The 23,013-nt window shown below is 48.3% G+C and overlaps 1 protein-coding gene across 1 annotated transcript in view; it reads left to right on the top strand.

Moving 5' to 3' along the window:
* Positions 1-23,013, top strand: part of CDH4 (cadherin 4) — a 618,635-nt gene that overhangs the window by 573,361 nt on the left and 22,261 nt on the right. The window contains exons 9-11 of the mRNA XM_014609533.3: positions 4,338-4,523; positions 14,011-14,264; positions 18,895-19,037. Of these exons, the coding sequence (XP_014465019.1) occupies positions 4,338-4,523; positions 14,011-14,264; positions 18,895-19,037 (583 nt within the window). The remainder of the gene's footprint in view (positions 1-4,337; positions 4,524-14,010; positions 14,265-18,894; positions 19,038-23,013) is intronic.

Genomic DNA, 23,013 nt, shown 5'->3' with positions numbered 1-23,013 from the left:
CCTAAACTATTTATTTTTTTGTAATAATTAAAAAAATCTTTGCTTATAAACCAAAACTTCACCTTGCAAAACTTCATACAAGCAAAACTTTGGTGTCACAGAGATTCATAAAAGTCAGATAGGGGATATGAGCAATGGAAGAAATTAAATTGTATTTAAAAGTCATCAAAATGAACCTGAATAATTTTCTTCCTATTCATCCATCTCAATTCATCACCCACTGGGAGTGGCTGTAGTAAACTAATGGGTTTTACTTCATTGTGTTTGTCTTTACAGCTCAGGCTATAGATTTAGCACATGCAAAGTCATCTTGTGAACTTATTTCCCCCACTTATTTCCTTTCTTCTTTTGAGTGATGCTTATATATTTGTGCTGTCAAGTACTGAGCAAGACAAAATTAACCTCTAGGGTTAAATGACTTCACTATAATCTGATGCAACCTGGCAATCAAAATGAATTATTACGTTTCAGTAGCATATGAGTTCAGACAGGCCAGATCTGGAGGAATGAAAGAGGAACTTTCACAAATGTACCCGTACCAAAATAAAACCTGGAACCGATGTAATTCAAGATGAATAGGCCAAGTTTAAGAAATAATGGTAGCTAGGCAGAGCGAGTCTATATCTCAGAATGCAAACCAAGCCTGAATAGCAGTCAGCCACAAAATTACTAGCAGAGGATTAAAACAAAATGAAGAGAGTGAAAAAAATTGTCATGCAGCAATAGCAAATGAAGCTAAATAAACTGAAGATGCATCCAGGAAAAATATAGCAAGAAAGGGCAGGCGCAGCTTTATTGTTCTTCTTCTTTACTCCAGCAGCCACCGCTGCTTCCCTATTGTCTTATTATTAGAGTAGACACGTGTCGCTTTATTTAAACCCCCCCTTGCACTTCTACGTTGCACTTCTATGGAAGGAAACAATGCAGTGGAGGGCCAACCTTTTTGGCAGGGATGCCACAAATTAACCCCCTGCCCTCCCACCAGTTATCAATCTGGTCTCCGTCCCCTGCCCAATCTGCTTCTCTGCTGTCTGCTTCCTGTCTGATCTGCTGCTCTGCCGTCTGCTCCCCATCCTACCTGCGGCAGTGCTGGCTGCCCCTCCCAATCTGCTGCAGCACATACCACACATAAGAGGCTGCCCATGCATGCCACTTGTGGCATACATGCTGCATGCAGACAGCACAGTAAGACAGGGCATTGCTCATCCTTCTCAATTACGTCAAGGTGGGGAGGAAGTTGCATGAAATTAGACTGGAATCACTCAAACCTCTGTCCTTCCAGTAACACCTCCAATACGTGCCAGCTGAGGATCTGTCCCTATAGATCAACTTCAACTGAAGCCCCTCAATCCTGGCTGGTGCTGAATGCTGCCTGAATGGGGCTGATAGCCATCAACTCCAAACGAATAGAAGGGATAACATCTTCAAAGATGCTTTGCATTTAACAGCACTGACACCCACTGTTATGGAAAAGTCTTGTAGAGAGAGAGCTGCAACCTCCCAATCAGGTATTATGTTTAAGAAAAAAAAATCACTCCTACAGAATTTTGTGGGCCCAAAAATAAGCCTTTGGAAAAGATGCTGTTCTCTCAATAATGTTATGGGCTGGTACAGCAATTTCTATACAGCTCTGTTGGCTTCATCCCTGTTAAATTCCTTAGGGTCTTTGCACAAAGGACCACATGGGATGGGAGCATGTAGGATGTGACCATTGAGAATAATAGCTGTTCAGCCTCTCCCTTTTATTTTGTAAAAGTTGCATTGATGATTTGCTTCGAATGAGTGTATCCTGTTTGATTTTACAAGCAGTAAACCCCATAACAGACCAAATTTGGGGATTCTCCATCATTGCATGTTCAGTCTCTCGCCAAAGGCTACAGGGGAATGGAGTCAGCCCCAAAATGGATGTTGAGTAATTGCTTTAGGACCATCGTGAGGTCACTTTTTACATTTCTCTTAACTGCCATGATTTGAGATGTGGGCACTGCTACATTTTGCTCCATTGAAAGTACACGATCCCTTGATTTTAAACGGCGCATTCAGCTGCCCGAGCAAACCCAGGGCCCATCAACTTGTTATCCCTGGCATGCAGTGCAACGTTAATCTAATCCAGTGGGAGATGATAACCAGGGCGGATTTAGTAAGAGACAATCCCGCTTAACTAATCTCCTTGAGTTCTTCGGAGCAGGCTTCTGACAAGATTGATAATAGAAGTGTGCACATGACATAATCTAATGGATTTTTCAAAAGGCTTTTGATAAATTTCCATTTGACGTTCCTCCGCTCAAACTGCATGCTGCAGAGGTTCCCAATTGGGCGTGAGAATGGATGAAGAACTGGCGATAGGGTGGGAAACCAAAGGAATTGAAAGAGGTGCCGTATGTATTGGAGCTCATATTATTTAGAGGTGTCCCACTGTTCTTCTCCTCTACCTGACAGACCCAGGACAAGGCGCCGTCTGTATTTGCTAATGAAAATTTACTTAGGACAGGTGCAAAAGAAAAAAATCGAGCAACTACCATTAAAGGCACTACTAGAGGACAAAACTAAATGTAGAATAGCATATGGCAAATAAGATATTTTTGCTGTCAGACGTGACATAATATATGCTGGTTACAAGTATTGGTAGAGATAAGTGTCCAAAGCATGGTAGCAGGTAGCACAATAGTTCTTTACAAGAGCTCTTGAGCTGAACAATAAAATAGTCGTTCCTTATAATCAGCACACTTCTGCTTTTATGCATGTTGCAGGCTTGGTTTTCAGAAGTGGTTTGTGACCACAGTTTGGGGCAGAATTTCCAATTTGGAACGGGGCCAGTAGTATTCATTGTTTTCCCAGGGTTTCATTTGCCTTGTGCCAATCTAAATGGTGTTTTGCAAATGGTAATGGGAGCTTTTGGAGGGTGAGCGCTTTTGAAAAATTGGCAACTCCAGTTATGCACCTAAATCATAGAAAATGAGGGTTGGAAGGGACCTCAGGAGGTCGCATCTGGTCCAACCCCCGCCCCAACTACATCATCCCAGCCAAGGCTTTTTTCAGCCAGGCCTTAAAAACTTCCAAGGATGGAGAGTCCACCGCCTCTCCAGGTAACCTGTTCCAGTGCTTCACCACCTTCCTAGTGAGAAAATGTTTCCTAATATCCAACCTAAACTTCGCTTGCTGTAACTTGAGACTATTGCTCCTTGTTCTGTCACTTGCCACCACTGAGAACAGATGAGAGCTTTTAGGGCATTAAAGTGGAAAATATTAACTGTGCAAGATCTTTGGTTTTATATATGATAAATCAAGTGGCACATAGAGAGAAATGGCGCTCATGTGCTATAAGGTACAAAAACGGGACGAGTTGCATGCAACCCACTAGAATTAACTACCAGGAAAGGCCCAGGCAAAACGACCAGAAAAGCTTTGACAAATCAGGCAAAGGCAAAAGCAGAAAGAGGAAAAATTCGGTAACGTCTCTGAAGAAGCAATAAGATTGCATTTTGGGAAAACTGGGTAATCCAAGACATCTAATATTAAGGGGCTGAATTTTTCACCTGTGGTTGTTACAATTACCAGTTCAGGTTGTTATGACTGAAAGAAATTAGCAGGCAGAAGGCATTGGCTGTTACTTCAGGTTGTTGAATGTCTGGTTTTGATGACACTTTGTCAGTTTCTCCTGGAGGTCGGTGAGTTTCAGGGAGGGTCAGCTTTACGCATTAATGAATCCCATTGATCAGATAACAAATGTAACATTTAAAGATGCCTCCCATCCTCTAAAATATACATAAAAACAGGTATTTATCTTCTATCAACAGAGCTGCCTTAAGTCACTGTCCACAGGAGTCTTCTGTTCTTTTCTTCTCTTCCTTTCAGTCTCTGACTGTTCCTTTATGTTTCAGTTGTTAAGCTTTTTTGTTCCTTCCTTTCTATATAATAATTCATTCCCTCTTTTTCCTCAGTTCTCTGCATAATCACAACCTCATTATTTCCTACTCTTCCCTGTTTTTCAGTTTAAATTTTATTCCAAATTTGTTCTCAAGTGTTAGCTCATAGAATTTGTACTCTCCTTTAATGTTCAGAAAAAGTTAGTTGCAGCTTCCTTTGGTGGTGTGGGTCTTTCAGACAGCAGCAGGGGAGAGGAAATCATTTAAAGAGGAGGACCTGGGATTAAAACCAGATGTGATCAAGGGATACAGGCAGTACCTGAATGTACTTATAGCTTGGATTTGACTTGTGAGTACCTTCCTGGAGCCCTGAGGCCCTGTTCATTAGGCTGACTTCAATGCCAGCTAGTGACTTGTCCCTAAAATCTTCAAAGCTCATGAAGAATATTAGCTCTTCTCTTTCATTTGCAGTATTCGGGGGAGGTGCCCGAAAACCGCGTGGAAGTTGTAGTCGCAAATTTGACGGTGATGGACCGGGACCAGCCCCACTCGCCCAACTGGAACGCCGTGTACCGCATCATCAGCGGAGACCCCTCTGGCCACTTCACCATCCGGACGGACCCCATCACCAACGAAGGCATGGTAACTGTGGTGAAGGTAGGTGACTTCAGCAGGAGCCAGAGCAAATCAATTTATATGGCTATCTAATCGAATGACTCCCCAAAGGAAGCCCAGAGGGTCTGGTGTTGTTTCATGTCGTCTTTGCTTAGGATTGTCAGTGTTTGAATCTCCATCTGCCGTTTCCCCTGTCTCGGTGGTACAGGTGACGTGCAGGCTGCTACTTCAAGCTTAAACCACTCAGCCTTGGCTCGCCGCCCTCTCATTTCTTGGCAATCCCACCACAGACTCCCACAGATGCTAACACGCCGAAGTCAGGGCCCACTTCTGCTTGCCTTCCCGCTGTGTACACACTAAGCTTGGACTCTGTAGTTGCTCGCAGACTGACGTGCTGTGGGACTTGGAGTGCACCTAGCTCCCCGTAGGTGGGAGAGTGCACAGCTGCATGTGAGACAGGCAGCAGGACAGCTCAGCATGGGACCTCAGTAACTCGTCTCTTATGCAGAGGGGGTGTGGAGAAGTAGCAGCCTACAGCTGAGCTTCCAGAAGGAGGGCTGAGCTTGTCAGTAGAGGAGGGAAGAGGCAGACGGCTGGTACAGGGAACATCTGAGTCAGGTAGCGGTGCCTGAGAAGTTTGGGAGCTCTGATACCAAGCAAATAAATGCACTTTGTTGACCCGCTCCTTAGCTATGCTGAAGCCCAGAGATGCTTCCCAGCCAGGGATTTAGCCCAAAACACCCTTTGAGAAATCTGCTCGTGATATTCAAACTGCCATCTTATTCCACTACTTGTTGTTTTCAGCGTCGTGGCAGAAGAGGCTGGGAGCAACATGCATAGAGATCCGCCTGATCTCGGCATTCAGGTTTCCTAATGCTTTCTGTTCCATAGCTTGAATCCTGCAGGTACGTGGAGCAGATATCAAATTGCAGCGCCCTTCATCCCTCCAAAAGGACACAAGTTTATCTTCATTTACGGGTTTGCTTCACGTTCCCATACAGAAAACCAGCAAACCAGGCAGTGAATGCCTCTGCAGTTATTATATGCAGCCGGGACACAACTGAATTCATTCAACATTCAGTGAATCAGTTACCAGATAAGATTCCTATGGATGTTCTCACTGACTATCAAAAAAGTGAAGGAAGCCTGAATAGGCAGCTGTGATCTATGGGAACTTGCCCTACACGTTCTGTGCGCTGCACCTGAAAAGAATTATTTATACTGCTGGGAACAAAGCCTTTCCCTTTTGAAACCAGTGACCTTCACTTAACAAAAAGTTTTTAATACGTTATAATGCAGCACAGAAGTTTAAAGAGCAACACAATTAAAGAATGACTCTGCAGGGAAAAAAACACTCCCTCGTAGCGAAGAAATTGCAGTCACTCTTCATACATACAGTTTGAGTATTCGGAAAAATGACATTGGTGAAATGCCATTGAGATTACGTTGGCAGGAATGTGTGAGCTTGTGAGCTTGTCCTGTTTTCTGCCCCTTAGGTTATATGTGTGTGTGTGTGTGTGTGTGTGTGTGTGTGTGTGTGTGTTTGCAGATGCCACTTTGCTGGAACTTTAAGGGAAACATCATCTTACCTGCTAGATGATATTTCATCAGGATTTTTAAGTTAATCGCTCTCATTGCTCTTAAACGATGACTGGCAGCCTTCTCCGGTACATTAGAGTGCCTCTCCAAGTTTCATCGGTGGTGGGGTGTGTGCCTGTGTGTGTGCAACCTGTGCGTGCATAGGTGTGCGTGATGCTTAAAGGACAAAAGCTAAGCAGGTCCAACATGAAACACTTGGGTTTTTTTCCACATCAGCAGCCAATCTGCAAATACTTGTAATTTCCCTGCCCCCATCCTAATCGAGGAGCGTGTCAAGTGTCACGACTGCAGTTTTAAAGCTGCATCAAAGTGAAAAACAGGGGATTTACGTGATCACCCTTGCTGCGCCAAGACGTTTGCATAATGAACCAGCCTTTATTCCGAACTTGCAGGCGGAAAGCAGGACACATTTGTCAAGACACCCAGGATGCCAGGGTTGACTTTCCATTCCTGTGTAACCAACAGTGATCATGATGCAAAGAACCGCAGGGAAATGGTGTTGTGTCACATTGAGCTCAAAGCCTGAAATTGCATTGTATTGCCTACAGTGTATGACCTCCCCTGGTCCTTCTGTATGTTCTCGTTTTATCTAACTGGAAGACCGTCTCTCTCGTCTATCAGCCTCCATAGTGAGGCAAGTTTGCTCAAAATGATCCATACTTTGCTGTATATCATGGTCCCCATAGAGATGATTTGGTGCCTGCGTCTCCCATGTATTGATGTGAGTATTGCATTTATTATATTTATAGCATTGTGTATAATAGCATGTCTAATATCGCATATCATAAGGCATGGATCATTTTGAGCAAACCCTCCTCGTTATGGAGGCAGATAGGTGAGAGAGACACAGGGAAAGATGTGTGACCAAACACTGCCAGGATCCATGCAACATCACCAGGATCTACTCTTTCCTCCCAGAACCGTTAGCCACGGCTGCAGTTGAACTTGCAGATCTTGGATTGGCCTCCTCAGTCGTCTACAGATGCACTGATGACTTCCCTGTTTACTAGAAGACCGTCATCCTCATATTGATGGACTGCTCCACGTGGAAGACGTTTTTGATGCTCCTTGGCACTGAGAATGGGCATTATTGCTCGGGATTCGGTGCCCGTGCTGGGGAAGGGAAGCCTATTAGGATTCTACCTTCTTTCTGCCTCGTTCGTAGTTAAGAAAAACATGAGTTCAGGGCAGGGAACTCTCTGCAAACTGATTGCTGTGGCTGGTCAGGGATCCTTACTCACGGGGCATGAGTTGTCTCCTCTATCGGTCTCTGATTGGATCAGGGAGAATTTTTGAGCAAGAAAAGAACAAGGAGAGCCAGAGAGTGAACTTCCTCCTCGCGGTCATTAGTCTGCAAGGTGCCACTCTCTCCTCTGTCCTGCCTTCCCCTGACTTCAGACTAAAACCCTAACTACCTCTTTAATCATGAGGCATTAAGCACCCGTGGTGCTCCCATGAAATCAATGGGACTAATGGCATAATTCCTCACTGTTGTAAGTAGAGAGGGTCACATCCTGGTCTGCAGTGGATAACAAATGCAATGCAAAGAAGGATGTGACGAACACCCACCTCCACCTAGATCTTTCAGCACACATTTGCAAAAGGGCATACAGGCATCCAGCCCCCAAAGCCATTCCCAGTTCAAGTTAATCTTTGCAAAGGCTGTTTTTGCAATCTTTACCCAGCCCTCAGCAAAGCCACATCTGCTTTTCTAGCTTGATCACTGAAGGGTAGAATATCATTTCTGTTTTTCATATCATTTCTGAACCATTTTCAGAATGGAGAAAGACCCTGGCCTCCGAAGCAAGCCTGGCAAATGGGGAGAGAGCCACTTCCCACTCAGCTGAGACACGGCAGAGTCTGAAACAATCTCCAAGAGCAGCAGTGGATGCCCTGTGGGAGCTGACTCATGAAAATGTTATTATGGCTCAGAGACAGGGATTTACAATGGAGATGCTTCCATGGTTATTTGTCTCACTTTGGGCAGCACAAGAACATAAGGGAAATGCATTCCCTCTGGTTAAAGGTGCCTTCAGAAGAAAGCACATTGCCCTCTGCTTTATCCTGCTGTATCTGGGTAATATGAGGCTGTGTGTTCAAGCAGCATGGTTCAGAGGAGGCTTTGCAAGGTGGTGCTTCAGAGCTGTTTTGGCCAGCCTCAAATTATACATGCCCGGCAAGTTGTGGGGACATACCTCATATCAGTAGTGCAGTCAGGGAACTAGGAGAGCCAATCTGCCTAGCTGGCACGTGCAAATGTAGAAGTTCCCTCTGCAGATCCACACCTGCTCTCATGCACGCAAGGAGTTGTGCACATAATAAGGTGGAAGACTATCTGCACTGCAGGCTGGAGTGGTGGGCTGAGATACCCAAACCGGCTCTGTGTGAGCCAGCAGGGTGACTAGTAGCAGTCTGGCTGCAGCAGCTTGGGCCTCTGTCCAGTCAAGGCAGGGATCCTGTGGGTAAAAAGAGGATGTGATGATGTAATTAAAGACTGGGTCGTAATATAGACATGCAAGGGGCTGAACTAAGGCTGCACAGGCAGCCTTTACTCCATCTTGCAAGTGTGTGGCATTGCTACCTTAATCCCATTCTTTTAATGCTTTTTCTTGTGTATACCATTTAATATCAACATATGACTTCCCCTCTAGAAAATAAAAGACAAGGGCCACATGCAGACGAAGTGAGGGGTGAGTGTGCACAACACTTTAAAGCGGGCTAAATGCTTTTGCGCCGCTTTACTGGTGTCGGGGTTTGCACGCCTTGGCAACATATGGCGCATTAATTCCAGCCGCTGTAGGAAATTCGGCAGCGTACTGTGCCTTAAATGACTTGGGGCACAGCAAACTAAAACTCGTCTGAGGAGCAAGGCTCTGCAGGAAGCCCTGCAGGCAGCCTGGCAGCAGCCTGGGAAAGCAGGGTCCACCCCAAAAAAGTGGTGAGCCTGATCTTTTTATTCCCCTCCCCACCCAGGAGCCTGCTTGCCTGCCTGAGCTGCGCAGGGGCCCGGTGCTTCCTTCCACGGCTGTGGTGCCTCCCAGGACTACCCAAGTCGGGTGCCTGTGGGTGAGTGCCACCTTGGGAGGAAGCACCATAGTTTCATAGTAGCTAGGGTCAGGAGGGACCTGAGCAGATCATCTAGCCTGACCCCCTGCCACAGGCAGGAATGAATGCTGGGTTCACAAGACCCCAGACAGGTGATCATCCAACCTCCTCTTGAATTTGCCCAAGGTACAGGCGAGGACCACTTCCTTGAGAAGTTGGTTCCAGATTTTGGCCACCTTAACTGTAAAATATTGCTTTCTGATCTCTAACCTAAACCTGTTCTCCATCAGCTTATGACCATTGCTCCTTGTTATCCGAGGTGGTGCTGGGGAGAAAAGGGCTCTGCCTATTTGCTATTGATCTCCCCTGATGAGTTTGTAGGCAACCACCAGGTCTCCCCTCAGCCTCCTCTTGCTGAGGCTGAACAGGTTCAGGTCCCTCAGTCTCTCGTCGTGGGGCCTGCCCTGCTGCCCTCTCACCAAGCGGGTGGCCCTCCTCTGAACCCTCTCCAGGCTGGTCACATCCCTTTTGAAGTGCGGCGCCCAGTACTGGACGCAGTACTCCAACTGCGGCCTGACCAGTGTCACATAGAGGTGGAAGATCACCTCTCTGGACCGGCTTGAGATGCACCTTTGGATGCATGACAAAGTTTGGCTGGCCTTGCTGGCTGCGGTCTGGCACTGGCGGCTCATGTTCATCCTAGAGTCAATAATGACTCCAAGATCCCTTTCCGCCTCTGTGCTTTCAAGAGGGGAGCTCCCCAGCCTGTATGTGTGCTGTGGATGCCTTCTCCCAAGGTGCAGCATCCTGCATTTGTCTACGTTGAACCCCATCCTGTCCTCGTCTGCCCACTTCTGTAGTCTGTCTAAATCTAGTTGCAGCCTCTCTCTCCCTTCAAGCATGTCCACCTCACCCCACATCTAAGTGTCATCAGCAAACTTGGACAGCGTGCTTTCCACTCCCTCGTCCAAGTTGCTGATGAAGATGTTAAACAGTGCGGGCCTGAGGACCGAGTCCTGGGGGACCCCACTGCTCACATCTCACCAGATTGAGTACTACCCAGTCCACCACTACTCTCTGGATGCGCCCCATCAGCCAATTTTTTACCCATCCAACTGTGCAGGCATCAATGCCACGGTTGCTTAATTTATTGATGAGGATGGGGTGAGAGACAGTGTCAAAGGCCTTCTTAAAGTCTAGAAAGACTACGTCCATGGCGACACCATCATCCAAGGATTTAGTTACTTGGTCGTAAAAGGCAATCAGGTTGGTCAGGCAGGACCTGTCTTTGATGAACCCATGCTGATTGCCCCTGAGCATGATCTCCCCTGCAGCCCCCCACAGATGTGCTCCTGGATGATTCTCTCCAAGATCTTCCCGAGCACCGAGATGAGGCTTACAGGCCTATAGTTACTTAGGTCCTCCTTCCTCCCCTTCTTGAAAATTGGGACCACATGAGCCAGTTTCCAATCCCTCAGCACCTGGCCAGATGACCACGAATGCTCATACAGCCGGGCCAAGGGCTCCGCGATGACCCCTGCCAGCTCCAACACCCAGCCTCCCCTGCAGCCCAGGGACCTCTCTGCCCGCTGGCAGCTAGCCCTCCGCTCCCCGCTGGAGAGGCAGGTAAGTCAGCGGGGGGTGTGCACGACACAGGGGTTTAATCGGCCCTAAATTGAAGCTGTTTTTCAAAACCCACCAGTTCAATTTAGGGCCCCCGTCTTGTCTACACATGCCCATAGGTGACAATCAGAGTCTGTCTGAGACACATTTTCATCCTGGATGTAACAGATTTCTGAGTCTTTGCTCCTGCTGTCGGCCTAATCAATATGTAGCATTTCCAGTGACACAAAAATGGAGCGTGTTAGTACAGCGCGAGGAACTGAGCTCTGGAGGGAGCAAACCTCAGCAAAGTCTGTCCTGTCATGTCTGCTTAATACTCACCCGCTTGCCGTCCGTTGCTCAGGAAAAAACCATATGGTGCCTCAGAGACATAGAAATGAAACCTCAACTGCTGTGGTCTGTGCAGAGCTGGCATTTGTGTGTCCCCCTCTCCGCCTGGGCATGCAGCCACCACGGAGTGGTTGCACCACTGCCCTAAGGCTCTGGTTTCTGTACAGTTCCCTCTGCAGTCAGGGCACCATAGGAGCCTCCCTGTGTCAGCTGGCAACGAGCCTCAAGAGGACATCCCTGAGGTGTGCATCACAGTCCAGCCCTTCTCCCTGCCACCGTACATGCCTCCCTGCTGGGCACCTGCACAGAGAGGGGCTGAGAAACTAGAGACAGCAGCTTTGCACCTGCCAACAGCTCCCTCCTATCCGGGGTATCCCCCACTAGGGTTGGACACTTGGTCTCTATCCCCTTCGTGGAGAGTGTGTGGAGCTCGGCATCCGTGACCATGGAGGCAAGACTACCGAGGACAGCTGTGTGTAGCACCCCCTCATTGCTCACCAGAGCTCTGCTCGCTGGGGGCGCTTGTACACATGATGCCATTACCACGTACACGTGATGAAAATGTCACTTGGTGTGGCTTAATGGTATCATGCTATGTGTACAAGAGTTTGGGGGTTTAAAATGAGTTTGCATTGTTGCAAATTAAACTACATCCCGACGTAGGCTAGTTTGCAATGCTGCGTTGCAGCTGTCAGTGGCTGTGGGGGAGGCGGGCAGGCTTCACAGAAAAAAGGATCAAGCCCTTCACCACTTCTGCCCTTAGCAGGCGCCTGCAGAAAGCAGAAGCAGTGGGGGCCTGATCCTTCCTTTGATTTTTTTTTGGTGGAGCCTGCTCTCCTCTCCCATGGCTGGGAGGCAAGATGCTGGTCGACTGAGCTAGCCCACCCAGGTACCCCAGGGCGGCACCACCACCATGGAGCAGCCCCCCCTGCAAAAAAGGATTGGGTCCCTCACCATAACAGAGATGGAAAAATAAAACCCCACCATTTCAATTAAAAACCCATCGTTTCAATTTAGGGGGCACAGAATGCAACTCTAAAAACTAACCCCGCGTCACGTGTCCAGGGGCCCCCTGGATGCCCTGCCTACCTGTGCCCACTCCAGATGCACCAGTCCCAGAAGCCAGGTAGGGTTACTGCCCTGAGAGCACCCACCACTGCAGCTCTCGCACACACTAGGGCAGGGGTGGGCAAAATGCGGCCCAGGGGCTGGATGTGGCCCACCAGGCCATTCTATCCAATGAGGCCCCTAAAAAATTTAGAAAACTAATATTTATCTGCCCCAGGCTGCCTGTCGTGTGGCCCTCGATGGCTTGCCAAAACTCAGTAAGCGGCCCTCCACCCAAAATAATTGCCCGCCCCTGCACTAGGGGCATGAGGCTGGAAGCAGTATAGACACACCCTGGTGTCGGCACTGATGGCTGATCAAGTCCCCTCTTTGGCTCGTTCTGAAGGCGTCCTCTCCAGCCCAACAAAACCGGGTCCTGTAAGGAAAAAGTTTCATAGATTGCATTGACATAGACATTCGGGCTGGAAGGGACCTTGTAGGACACTCGGGTCCAGCCCCCTGCCCCAGGGGCGGGAAATCAGCTGGGGTGAAAGGATCCCAGTTTCTAGGAGGTCAGACTTATATACATATTCTTTTGGCTATATATAGCCAATAAGCAAGCACAGAGGAAAATACTGTGTGAATACATACACTGGGGAGCCAGCAAGAGCCTGGCCCCTGGAAATGCATTAGTTCCAAGGCCTCAAACAGTATTTAAGCAGGAATTTCTCCCCCGCCTCCTTTTTTTGAGTCCAGCTTGAGCGTGAGAGTCACTGCTAGGGGTTGAGCTGAGCAGGAGCCTGTTTGCTTCCTATTATTTCTTTCTGTGGTGCGACTTCCACCCGGGCAGGCCTGTTTCTTAAGCAAGGTGAAGAAGCCAGATCCTCAGCTGATGTAAATCGTCATAGCTCTGCGGAGGCCAGTGGAGCCGTGCCAGCTTACTTGAGTGAAAGTCTGGCTTGCAGTCTCTGGAGTCAGTCAATAGCCATAACATTAGGAGACGGAGTAGAGAGAATTGATATACTTCTAAATTAATAAATTATGGCAAAGCATTTTTTAACGGGCAGAGGTGTGATCCTGCATAACTCAAGCCTCCCTGGCGTATGATTAGAGACGACCCTCATAATAATTAGAGGAACGGCTTAGAGATTGCTATTATACTGCAGTTCAATCAGTTATGCCAGCTAACGCTTTCCATTCCCTCTCACTTCTGAGAGGTGCTGTCCTTCTGCGCGTGTTAAAATGAGATCTACGGCCACCCAACAGCAAACCGTACCTTTGAAAATGTGCAGACAACCTCGGGGCATCACGTGAGACCATCTTTCAAAGAAGCCTGTGGGAGACAGCTTGATTTACAGAGCCAGCTGTAGTTGCTCGCAGCCCAGCCTTTGCATGTAATCTTACCTAAGAGGGGAAACTCGGGATGCTACAAGCTCAGGAGTCCACTGAGTCTGACCCAGTTACTTAGCCAGCAGCTTTAAATGCTAATAGCTCTGTTAAGTACCTGTCTAATTCATCTTAACATGACTGTGCCTGTTGCTTTTATAGCTGCCCTTCCTAGGATCTGCTGCTGAAATCCGAATGCTAAACTAAGACAATCTTCTGTAAACTACTTAGCAGCTGGACAAAACACAGAGCAAATCCTTCCTGGCCATTACACTTCTTCTGTTGGTTTTTCATCTCCGGTGCCAGATTCTTAACTCATTTGTGTCAGTGACAATCCAGAGTCGCTTTGTCCGTGTAAATGGACTTGCTCTGGATTTACACCTTTATAACCACGAGCTCCGAGAAGCAGAAACCTGCGGCTCATGGCACTGTTTGACCTGCACCAGCAGGTGGAATTTATTCTCTGCATGGATCAATCTTGTGCTTGTGTTTGTTTTAGGCAGTGGATTATGAGATGAACAGAGCTTTCATGCTGACGGTGATGGTATCAAACCAAGCTCCGCTGGCAAGTGGAATCCAGATGTCCTTCCAGTCTACGGCGGGAGTCACCATTTCGGTCACGGACGTCAACGAGGCACCGTATTTCCCAACCAACCAAAAGTTAATCCGACTGGAGGAAGGGGTGCCCGCGGGGACGGTGTTGACAACGTTTTCAGCCGTGGATCCCGACCGCTTCATGCAGCAAGCAGTAAGGTGGGCAGCCAGCCAGATGAGGTCGTGTGTAACACAGGTGGGATTTAAAAGACAGAAACCTGGGGAGTAAAACAACCGTAAGCACCTATCAAAATCTAATTCCTAACTGGCCTGTATAACGTAATGACAGTATTCAGCAGTTACATGTGCCCTCCCTTGGATGATCTCAGGATGCTTTGCCGCTTTTAATATTTGCAGCCCTACCAATGGGCGGGATTGAAGGGGGAACAGTTTGTGGAGTAAAACTGAATCAGACCCGGCATCTCTGTCAATGCATTGAGCTCAAAAAGAGTCCAACTCTTAGAGGTGCTAAGGCTCACCAGCATCACGTCACATTGAGGGCACTATGTCCCTTTAGTCTTAAGGATGTTATTTAATATTCATAACATAGTCGGTGGTAGAGCCCGCAGCCGAGATCAGTGTTGTACATACGCATGGTCGCATGTACAGCTCCCACCCGAGTGAACTTGCAGTCTAGCTAGATGAAGGCTCGGGGAAAGGAAGCATTATTATTCACCTTCTCTGGAAGGGGGACAGAGAGACAGAAAGAATAAAGGCCACATTTTCAAAGATAGATAGGAGCCCAGAGAGGGTGATCCTACAAAGTGGGACTTTCCCAAGTGCCTGGGAGCATTTTTGAGCCCCTCCATGCTTCCAAACATGTGGCCTATCATAGCAGCCTGTCCTGAGAGAGAGGGTCCCCAGCATGCATGCGTATTCTGCACCCGGGACACACTGCTGAGACCACTGTGGGGTTGTCCCCAGCAGCCATGCTCAAGTATGCTGGAGATGAAGCCCTTAAAAGCAGCATCATGGAGACATCCCAGAGCATCTTTCTGGGTTTGGAGCATACAAGCTAAGGCGGGTTGTGCTCGGGGCTTTCCCAGACAGGATATGCTGCTCCTGCAGTGATGCCTCCCCCAAGTCAGCAGTGGCCACCTTTCTGGCACAAATTATCCCTACACCCTCCTCGAGTGCCACGCTGATCCCTTTCCCTTGCCCGATCTGCTGCTCTGCTTTCTGCTCCCTGCCTGATCCGATGCTCTGCTTTCTGCTCCCTACTGCTGTGCGTGCATGCAGAGGCTGCCCATGCAACAGGTTGGCCAGGCCTGCCACGAAATGACCCAGGAAGTGTATGGCAAGCTGGGAGCTGAATCTGAACTTCCCAAGTCCCTTTCCTGTGAACAAGTGGCAATACCATCCTCCCTTCTTTTCAAAGGAGCACCTTGGGCTCCCTCCAGCTGCATATTTCAATCCCATTAAATTTTATGGGCCTTATTTTTAAAATGATTAGACTTGCAATCATGTACGTAGTAGGCGCATGTGGGTGCCGCTCTGCACATACAGAATAGGCTATTGCACACTCAGAAAGCTAATTATGATCATTTGCATTGGTTAGTGTATAACGTATGCATATAAATTAGGTGAGCAATGGCACACGCCGTCCACACCACCAAAAAAAAAGCATTTTGCAGGTGATAGAAAACCCGTGTATGCTTAAGGGTGTTTTAAACACCTTTGGTTAGTCTGTCAGTGTGTTCTGGGCCCACCAGAAAATGCATTTGCTGCTAATTGACAGAGATTTTTAACTCCATACCAGCTGTTCCCTCTTACAACTTTGGTGCTTAAGGACTAAGGTATTTTTCACGTGGCAGGGGAGGGTTGTATGTGACCACAGCTGAGGCCCATTTAACTTATCTCCATTGTGACACTCTGTGTTGGTAGAAGGCTGAGATATTTTACCTTGTGTGGAGCTGTCTGGAGCAGAAAATGACTGTGTTTACTCACCACTCCTGCCCATTGTGTTTGGACAGGTACTGAAACTTTTACAGAGAGAGACTGTCTTCGTTAACAAGCCAATTTTTCCGAAGTGTTTCATTGTGAAATGCTGAGCCTTTGAAACGTCTCTGTGCCCCTCCCATGCTCGCTGGTTTGTGCTGCAGTCGATAGAAAAGTGCAGCTTGCATTCTGATTAAGTGCTCCCTGTAATCTGTAGGTGTTTGGATTGTAATCCAGAATGAAAATTGCTAGCTTGACCGTCCTCCCGTTTGAGAGACAATGACAGGCTCTGCTGAGCCATTCCCGTGATTGCAGGGTGCGTGCGGGGCACCCCACAAGACCTTCTCTAAATATCAACAGCAAATTACTTGAGCTGGTGTTTTTTCCTAGAATTCTGGGGACGCGTACATCGGGACCCAGCAGCATGCTATTTTTAAACGCAAATGTAACTCACTCTTGCCTGGGTTTCAGCTAGTGAGGTTAAGGCCGTAGCACTGCAAGGAGCCCTGGTATGTTATTAGTGTTACACGGGGCTTTCTCCAAAACAGCCTTTGTGAACAGAGCAAAATGCCCCTCTCTTTTGTCTTCCCACCCAGCATCCCTGAGTTAGAGCCCACCCCGAAAAAGGCCCTCTGCAATCATTCAAAGCAGTGATAAGTAGCTCTCAGTTAAAAAAAGGATCCAGCAGGTCTGTCCCTGCACGCCGTGTTGAAAGAGCCTCTGTCAACGGTATTTGAGTACAGTAAGTATAAGTCTCCAAATGGGAGACCAAGAATGAAGATCGTTCCCCCCACAGCAACACCTTTCGTTTGTGAAACAGGACTGAAGCTGCAATGTTTTGGCCACGCTCCCGCTGGAGGATGCAGATATAGCAGTTCTGCTATACGATTACCATTCAACTGTATTTGTTCAATAAACTGAGCGTGGCTGCTTGGTGCTCCACTGTACAATAAAGACGGTAGCTCCATGGAAAGTAATGGCTTCACTTGGCAGGGGTTCATGCGGACATTTTGCTGTTATCTTGGGTGGATTCATACTGCTCAGGGTTGACTTTGAGCTTCAGCTTCAAACAAACTAGTTCCTGAAAGCGAAAGTCAGCCAAAGCCATGGAGTTTCGCCTGCTTACTTATCCAGAGACCTTGAATTTTTCATGATGTTGATGTAGAAACCATCAATAGACCAAGGTTGTCTTTAAGATAAACCCAGGTTTGCTTGCTTATCTGAATAACTAACGCTGTGGCCATTTCTGTACTTTCTGAATTCACTCCAGCTCCAGCATTGCAACTAAAAAAAATAGAAGTAGGAATCATAAGCAATAATGAGATCTTTGTAAAAAAAAAAAAAAAAAAAGAAAAGACATTAATCAGAGTGCCTTTTTCTAGAGCCATTTGGAAAAGGGGTGGCTGCAGGGAGCCAAGCTCAGCAAAGCGAGCCGTGCTAGCAAACTTGGGCGACGGCTGGCAGCTGAGAAGAGGAGTAAATGACACAGCTGGAAACCTGCCGCCACGCTGACCCAAGCTCTCCCAGCGGTGGCCAGAACGTGGGTCTGGTCTGCATTTCAAGCCTGTAACAATCTGGAGATGGAAAGCATCTCCATGGGTTCAGGTTTTGCTATTACTGGTTTTTGCCCATCTCTAATAAAAGAGAATGGATTGGGCTCGGAGCTGTTCTCTGATCCGGTACAGCCCATACCGAGATACCTAGGTGTCTTGTGACTGATCATTTGTCATTCTCCTGGCAGTCAATCAAACGGGGATCCCAGGATCCCTGAGCTATGGAGGTGTGCACTCATGTCCCCATTTCACATACAGGCAAACTGAGGAACAGAAAACTGATGCGACTTGGCCAAGGAGCACGAGTGTCTCGGGACAGATTTCCCAGTTTCCACTTCAGGACCCGACAGCTTCACAACTGCCTCCGGGCGTTTCTTTTGACGCTGTCGGCTTCTGCAGACCATTAACAGCATCCCTCCTCTTCGCGTAGCCGGCTCTGCCGCAGCTGCCCTGCCACCTCCCCTTTCATCCTGCCTCTCTGCTTGGACTCCCCGCTGGCCGACACACGGATGCTCTCCTCCCCAGAGCCAGCCCACAGCTGCCGCTGCTCCGGCTGTACGAACACGCTGTCCAGCCACTCTTCCTTGCCAAGATCTCTATACACACGCATGCACACACACTCACGCTCCCCGGGTCTGGGCCAATTGGCTAGTGCAGACATGAGTTCCCATAGAAACCCACCGAGGAACTGGCTACTGAAAATTTAGTTCTCAGGTCAAACAGATGAGTTGGGGACATCCTCACCCATCTGGGGATGACGACCAGATGTGCTCCTTCCTGTATGACGCTCACCCGAGAGCGTGTACAGCAAGGAGGAAGGCAACGTGTGCATGGAGGGGAGCGAGTGGAGAACAGCAGCCCAGGAGGTGAGCGTCCTGAAAAGCGGTGGGCTAGTGCGTGGGAGCAGGTGATGCTTTAGGGCACCTGCGGGGAACTAACCTCTCCTTTAATCCCGTCCATTGAGGAAGCAACACGTAAAAGCAGTGGTCATCCCAGGCCCCTCTTCCCCATGCTAGCAGACTGCTGGAGAAACGTGCTCTTCGGCAACAGCAGGACACGGGCACATTAAGTGGCACTTAGCAGAAAGCAAAACCTTAAATGGAAGGAAATGGGAAAAAATTGAATAATTGTAGAGGTCAGAAAGCAAGGCACTCAATTAGTGTTTTGTTTGTCAACAAAACCCGTTATCCAAAGGTCCTTTGAAACAGGGGTCACGAGTCTAAAAAATCCTTATTTCAAGCCATATTAAGGACATGTCACTGAAAAGACTGCCATGTATTTATTTCCTTTCTCTGTAGATACTCGAAGCTGTCAGATCCTGCAAACTGGCTGAACATTAATGCCACAAACGGTCAGATCACTACTGCTGCTGTCCTTGATCGAGAGTCAGCCTACATTAAGAATAATGTCTACGAGGCCACATTCTTGGCGGCTGACAACGGTGGGCCCAAGCTTCACATTGTTCATGCTTCAATAAGACTCTAATGTGATGCATTAACAGGAATGATGCCCTGACAGAGTTGTCAGTATAAGTTATCTTTTCCCCAGGTTTTACGGTCAGAAATGTGAAAGTGGGACAGGGAATTGCTGGAGTACATTAGATGCGCGCAGTATTCAGAGTGCTGTTAAGGGAAGGCGAGGGCAAATGGGAAATCGATTGGGGAAGTTCTGAATCGCAGGAAACAGCGAGGGGCTGTGAGCTCCATGTGCTGCCAGACACACCGATCATGGTTACTGTCGAAAGCCTACGGTGCCGAGCGGGCAGGAAACACTCCAGCAGGGAGTCAGAAACAATTGGAAGGGACAGAGGGAGGGGATTAGAAAAGAAACAGGTCTATATTCATCTAGAGAAGCTGCAACTTTCATAGGACATGTCTGTCTGCCTGTTTTTCTGTGTCATCTGATCTGATCCATCTCTCCGCTCATCTGTATTTCTGATGTGCCCCTCTCCAATGGAAGACAGTGGGGAGGAGCAGTACACCCCCCCCCCCCCCGATCTACTGCAAAGGCTGAAGCTGATGTACAACCCTTGGCCTTATTTTGGCAAAGTACTTAAGCACACGCTTGGCTTTCTACCCTTGAGTAAGTGAATGGGACTGTCCGTACGCCTTAAGTTCTTTGCTGCTTCAGGGACGCTGATGTCTTTGTCAGCGTAGTTTGGCCAAGCCTTTTGGCATCCTTCAAGCTGAAAGGGGCCAGGCGTGCCATAAGTGTTTATGCTGCATGGTCAAAACTCGCCTGTGTATCGATTCCCAAGCTTTCCTCCTGATAGCACCTTTTTTACCTCTTGGGATGTAGCAAGGGAAGCAGGCTGACCTGCCCAAAGAGCCGTGATGCTGTTGGAGTATTAAAGGGCAAATCCTGCTGCCCTCCAGAAGGTGCAGAGTCCTAAGTGCAGTGGAGGCAGCGTGGTCCCAGGGTGGGTGCAGGCCACAGGGCGTGGAGTCACGCAGGTCTCCCTGTGCAGTAATGCAGAGCAGTCCTTTGGAGGAAAGTAGGGAGCACTGAGCGGCTACAGGGGACTGAGACTAAAATAGTGGCTATTGTTTATCACGTGTATTAGAGCAGTGCTCGCAACCTGGAAGTGGGTCGCAAGAATATAGGAAAGGGTCACGGACAAACTGTAAAAGGGGATCAACGCCCTTAAAAAATGGATGTTCTTTTAATGGAGAAAAACGTGGGAAACCGTGGGTCTTCCCTTGCAGGCTGGCAGAGCTCCAGCCTGCTTGGGGCTGCTTCAGGCCCCCCATGCCCCACACACCCAGCCCCTGCCCCACACACTGGAGGGCCGGGGGTAGAAGGGAAGCGGGTCAGGAGTGAGGGGCACCAGGTCGTGACTGGCCATTGATGTTTACAGATGGGTCCTGGTACAAAAAAGGTTGAGAGTCGGTGTCTTAGAGCACAAGCTAGCTAAGACCAGGGCCACGCGGTACCAAATCCTGTGCAGTCGTGCTGTAAGAGCCTGTGCAGCAGATCTAAAGGGAAGGATTGTCACTCTGCAAAGGGGAACCGAGGTGCACAGAAATTAAATGACTCGCCCAAGGGCACACAGAAAGGCTGTGGCAGAGGAGACTGAACCAGAGCCTTAACCACGAAACCACCTTCCTTTCTAAGGGTTTGAGCACACGATGTCGTAACCGGGGGCAGGTGCTTGGCTCTCCGATCAGGATCCCACTATAAGTTACAGGGATTTACAAAATCAGCGCAAGTCTCTCCTGTCTTAACGCGTCATGAGTCTGGGCCCTAACAGAGCGAGCAGGATTTTGCCACGCTCCCCCGGCAGCGGCCCCACCACCCAGCTCCACGGTGGAACTTGATTTCATGTTAACTCGTTTTCCGTCGGCAATACCAACGAGGAAATCCTGCCCATGCAGCATCTTCTCCTGAGTTATCGTTCAGCAGTTCTGAGAGCTGAGACCAGGATGAATTCCTTTATTTTGAAAAATTAATCTATCACTCTTATATTGCAGCCATTAAAATGCACATTAAACAACACCTTATTTAAAATTCTGTCTAGAGTGCTTAGGGTAATGGCGAAAGTTTTATCTAGGTTAATAGACTCCTTTCACGTTCCTCCCCGAGTTCCATGTGCTGTGTCATCACATTCTTATCAAAGCAGGGTTTTGTACTTTTCTGAAGGAAGAAACAACATCGTGTTTCCTTAAGTTCTTTTTGATAGTTTCTATGCACGATTAAGAAGCTATTCCACTGAATGCTCTTTGGAAATGCTCGCTCCCTAAACTACAATAAGGAGACCTTTCATACAAGGCAAAAGTACAGCTTCCTTTAAAAGAGAAATCATTAATAGTAATAGTTTTATTGCAGCTCTTCCCTTTGCTCGTACACACATTTTTTGGGCTCCGTCTTTTAGATCTACCGATACCCTGGGATGGCTTCCCGCTCCGACATGGTGTGGATCTGCTTCATTTGTTTCCGCTGACGTTTGTCAGATCAGGGGAACAGGGCTCCCCAGAAGTTTTCTTGTGACTTAAAACCCTCCCAAACGGAGGCAGGCAGCAAATCTCGAGGCATTTTAGGAGTTACAACTGAACGATCATGGGGTAGCATAATGCTTTCGTGTTGCTTCAGGAAGCCTCCGTGCAGTTGCATCGAAGGCGAAGTAGGAAAAGGCTGTGCAGTTCACACTGGGGCCAATTGTAGATCTGTCCCCCCGACTGTTTGGTTTCTTTTTCATACCTGATTGTCTTTACTGTAACCCTAATTAAGGTTTGGTCCTCATGACGGGGCTGCTGCCCCATAGCTTTGCTGGCAGCGCTACGGCAGTGGAGCCCCTTAGTGATGGTGCAGCGTACAGCTGCAAGAAGTGGATTTCTGCTGGTTTGCCTAAGCTGCCTCCCCGAATACCAGAAGCCCCCTTCTGTCATCCTAGCTGCATCCAGATGGGGCTTGGCTAGAAGAGCGACATCAGGTAAAGGGCGTGCAGTCTTTCCCCACTCTCGTCTCACGCGGTTACATCAGCAACGCTTTGCAGCACGAGCGAAGCCTGAGAGTCTCGGTGGGAGTCAGCGGAGCGGTGCGGAGGATGCAATCCTAGGTTCCTCGCTGGACACCAGCTTCTGGGCCCTACCTGTAGATTTGCTGAAGAGAGCCCGAACAGTCTCATACCTACGAGCAGCTTCTGCTGCGTGTTGGTTTTAATCATTTATTTTTCCTGCCTGAATATCTCATGAGGTTCCTTCTGAATGCCTGTCGGGGGATACCAGCAATGAGCTGAATGAGAAACAGGGCTCAGAGGCACTCGCTTGCTGCATGCACACATGCTAATTTGTGCTTGCAGTTGCCAGGCTCTGTTTTACATGTGCAAGTCCGGGCGATTTCAGTCACAGCGGTATTGCTGCCCCGTGGTGTCGCTTGCTGAGTTGAGAGGCCCTTTAAAAACATGCCCCTGAAGGTGCAAAAGCCTCCTTGGAGTCTGCATTCAGTCCTCGAGCTATTGTGGGCAACATGTAAACAGGAAAATCACCTGCGCTTTCCCTTAGAAGATACTGAGAACAAGCGTGTTGTCATGTGCAGCCCTGGTAGTCCCATGGGCTTTGTGTGTCTGTCTCTGCAGCTAAATCCATGTCTGATTAAAGACATTGTTCTACGGGGAGACCTCCCCGGTGCTCAGGAAGTGTAAGCATGGTGTCTGAAACGGGAGGCTGGGAGAATTAATGTAGGCATCATGGAAGAGGGATTTTCAAGGCTCCTTCGGGGACTTTGAGACCCCTTCGACATCAAAAACAAACAAGGATCAGAAGAGAGAAACCACAAACAGGCAGAAGGAATCAATGATTGAAACAGTGGCGAGGCTGTTTTTTTATACCCAGCACTAGGAGGAAAGAACCATGAATTGAAAACAAGAGCTTAAAAATGACTCGGGCAAAGCGGTTGGAGGGACTAGGCAGCGCGGAGGC

The sequence above is a fragment of the Alligator mississippiensis genome, chromosome 9 (assembly GCF_030867095.1).
Source record: "Alligator mississippiensis isolate rAllMis1 chromosome 9, rAllMis1, whole genome shotgun sequence".
Classification (NCBI taxonomy): domain Eukaryota; kingdom Metazoa; phylum Chordata; order Crocodylia; family Alligatoridae; genus Alligator; species Alligator mississippiensis.
This window is presented reverse-complemented; position numbering and strand designations above follow the sequence as displayed.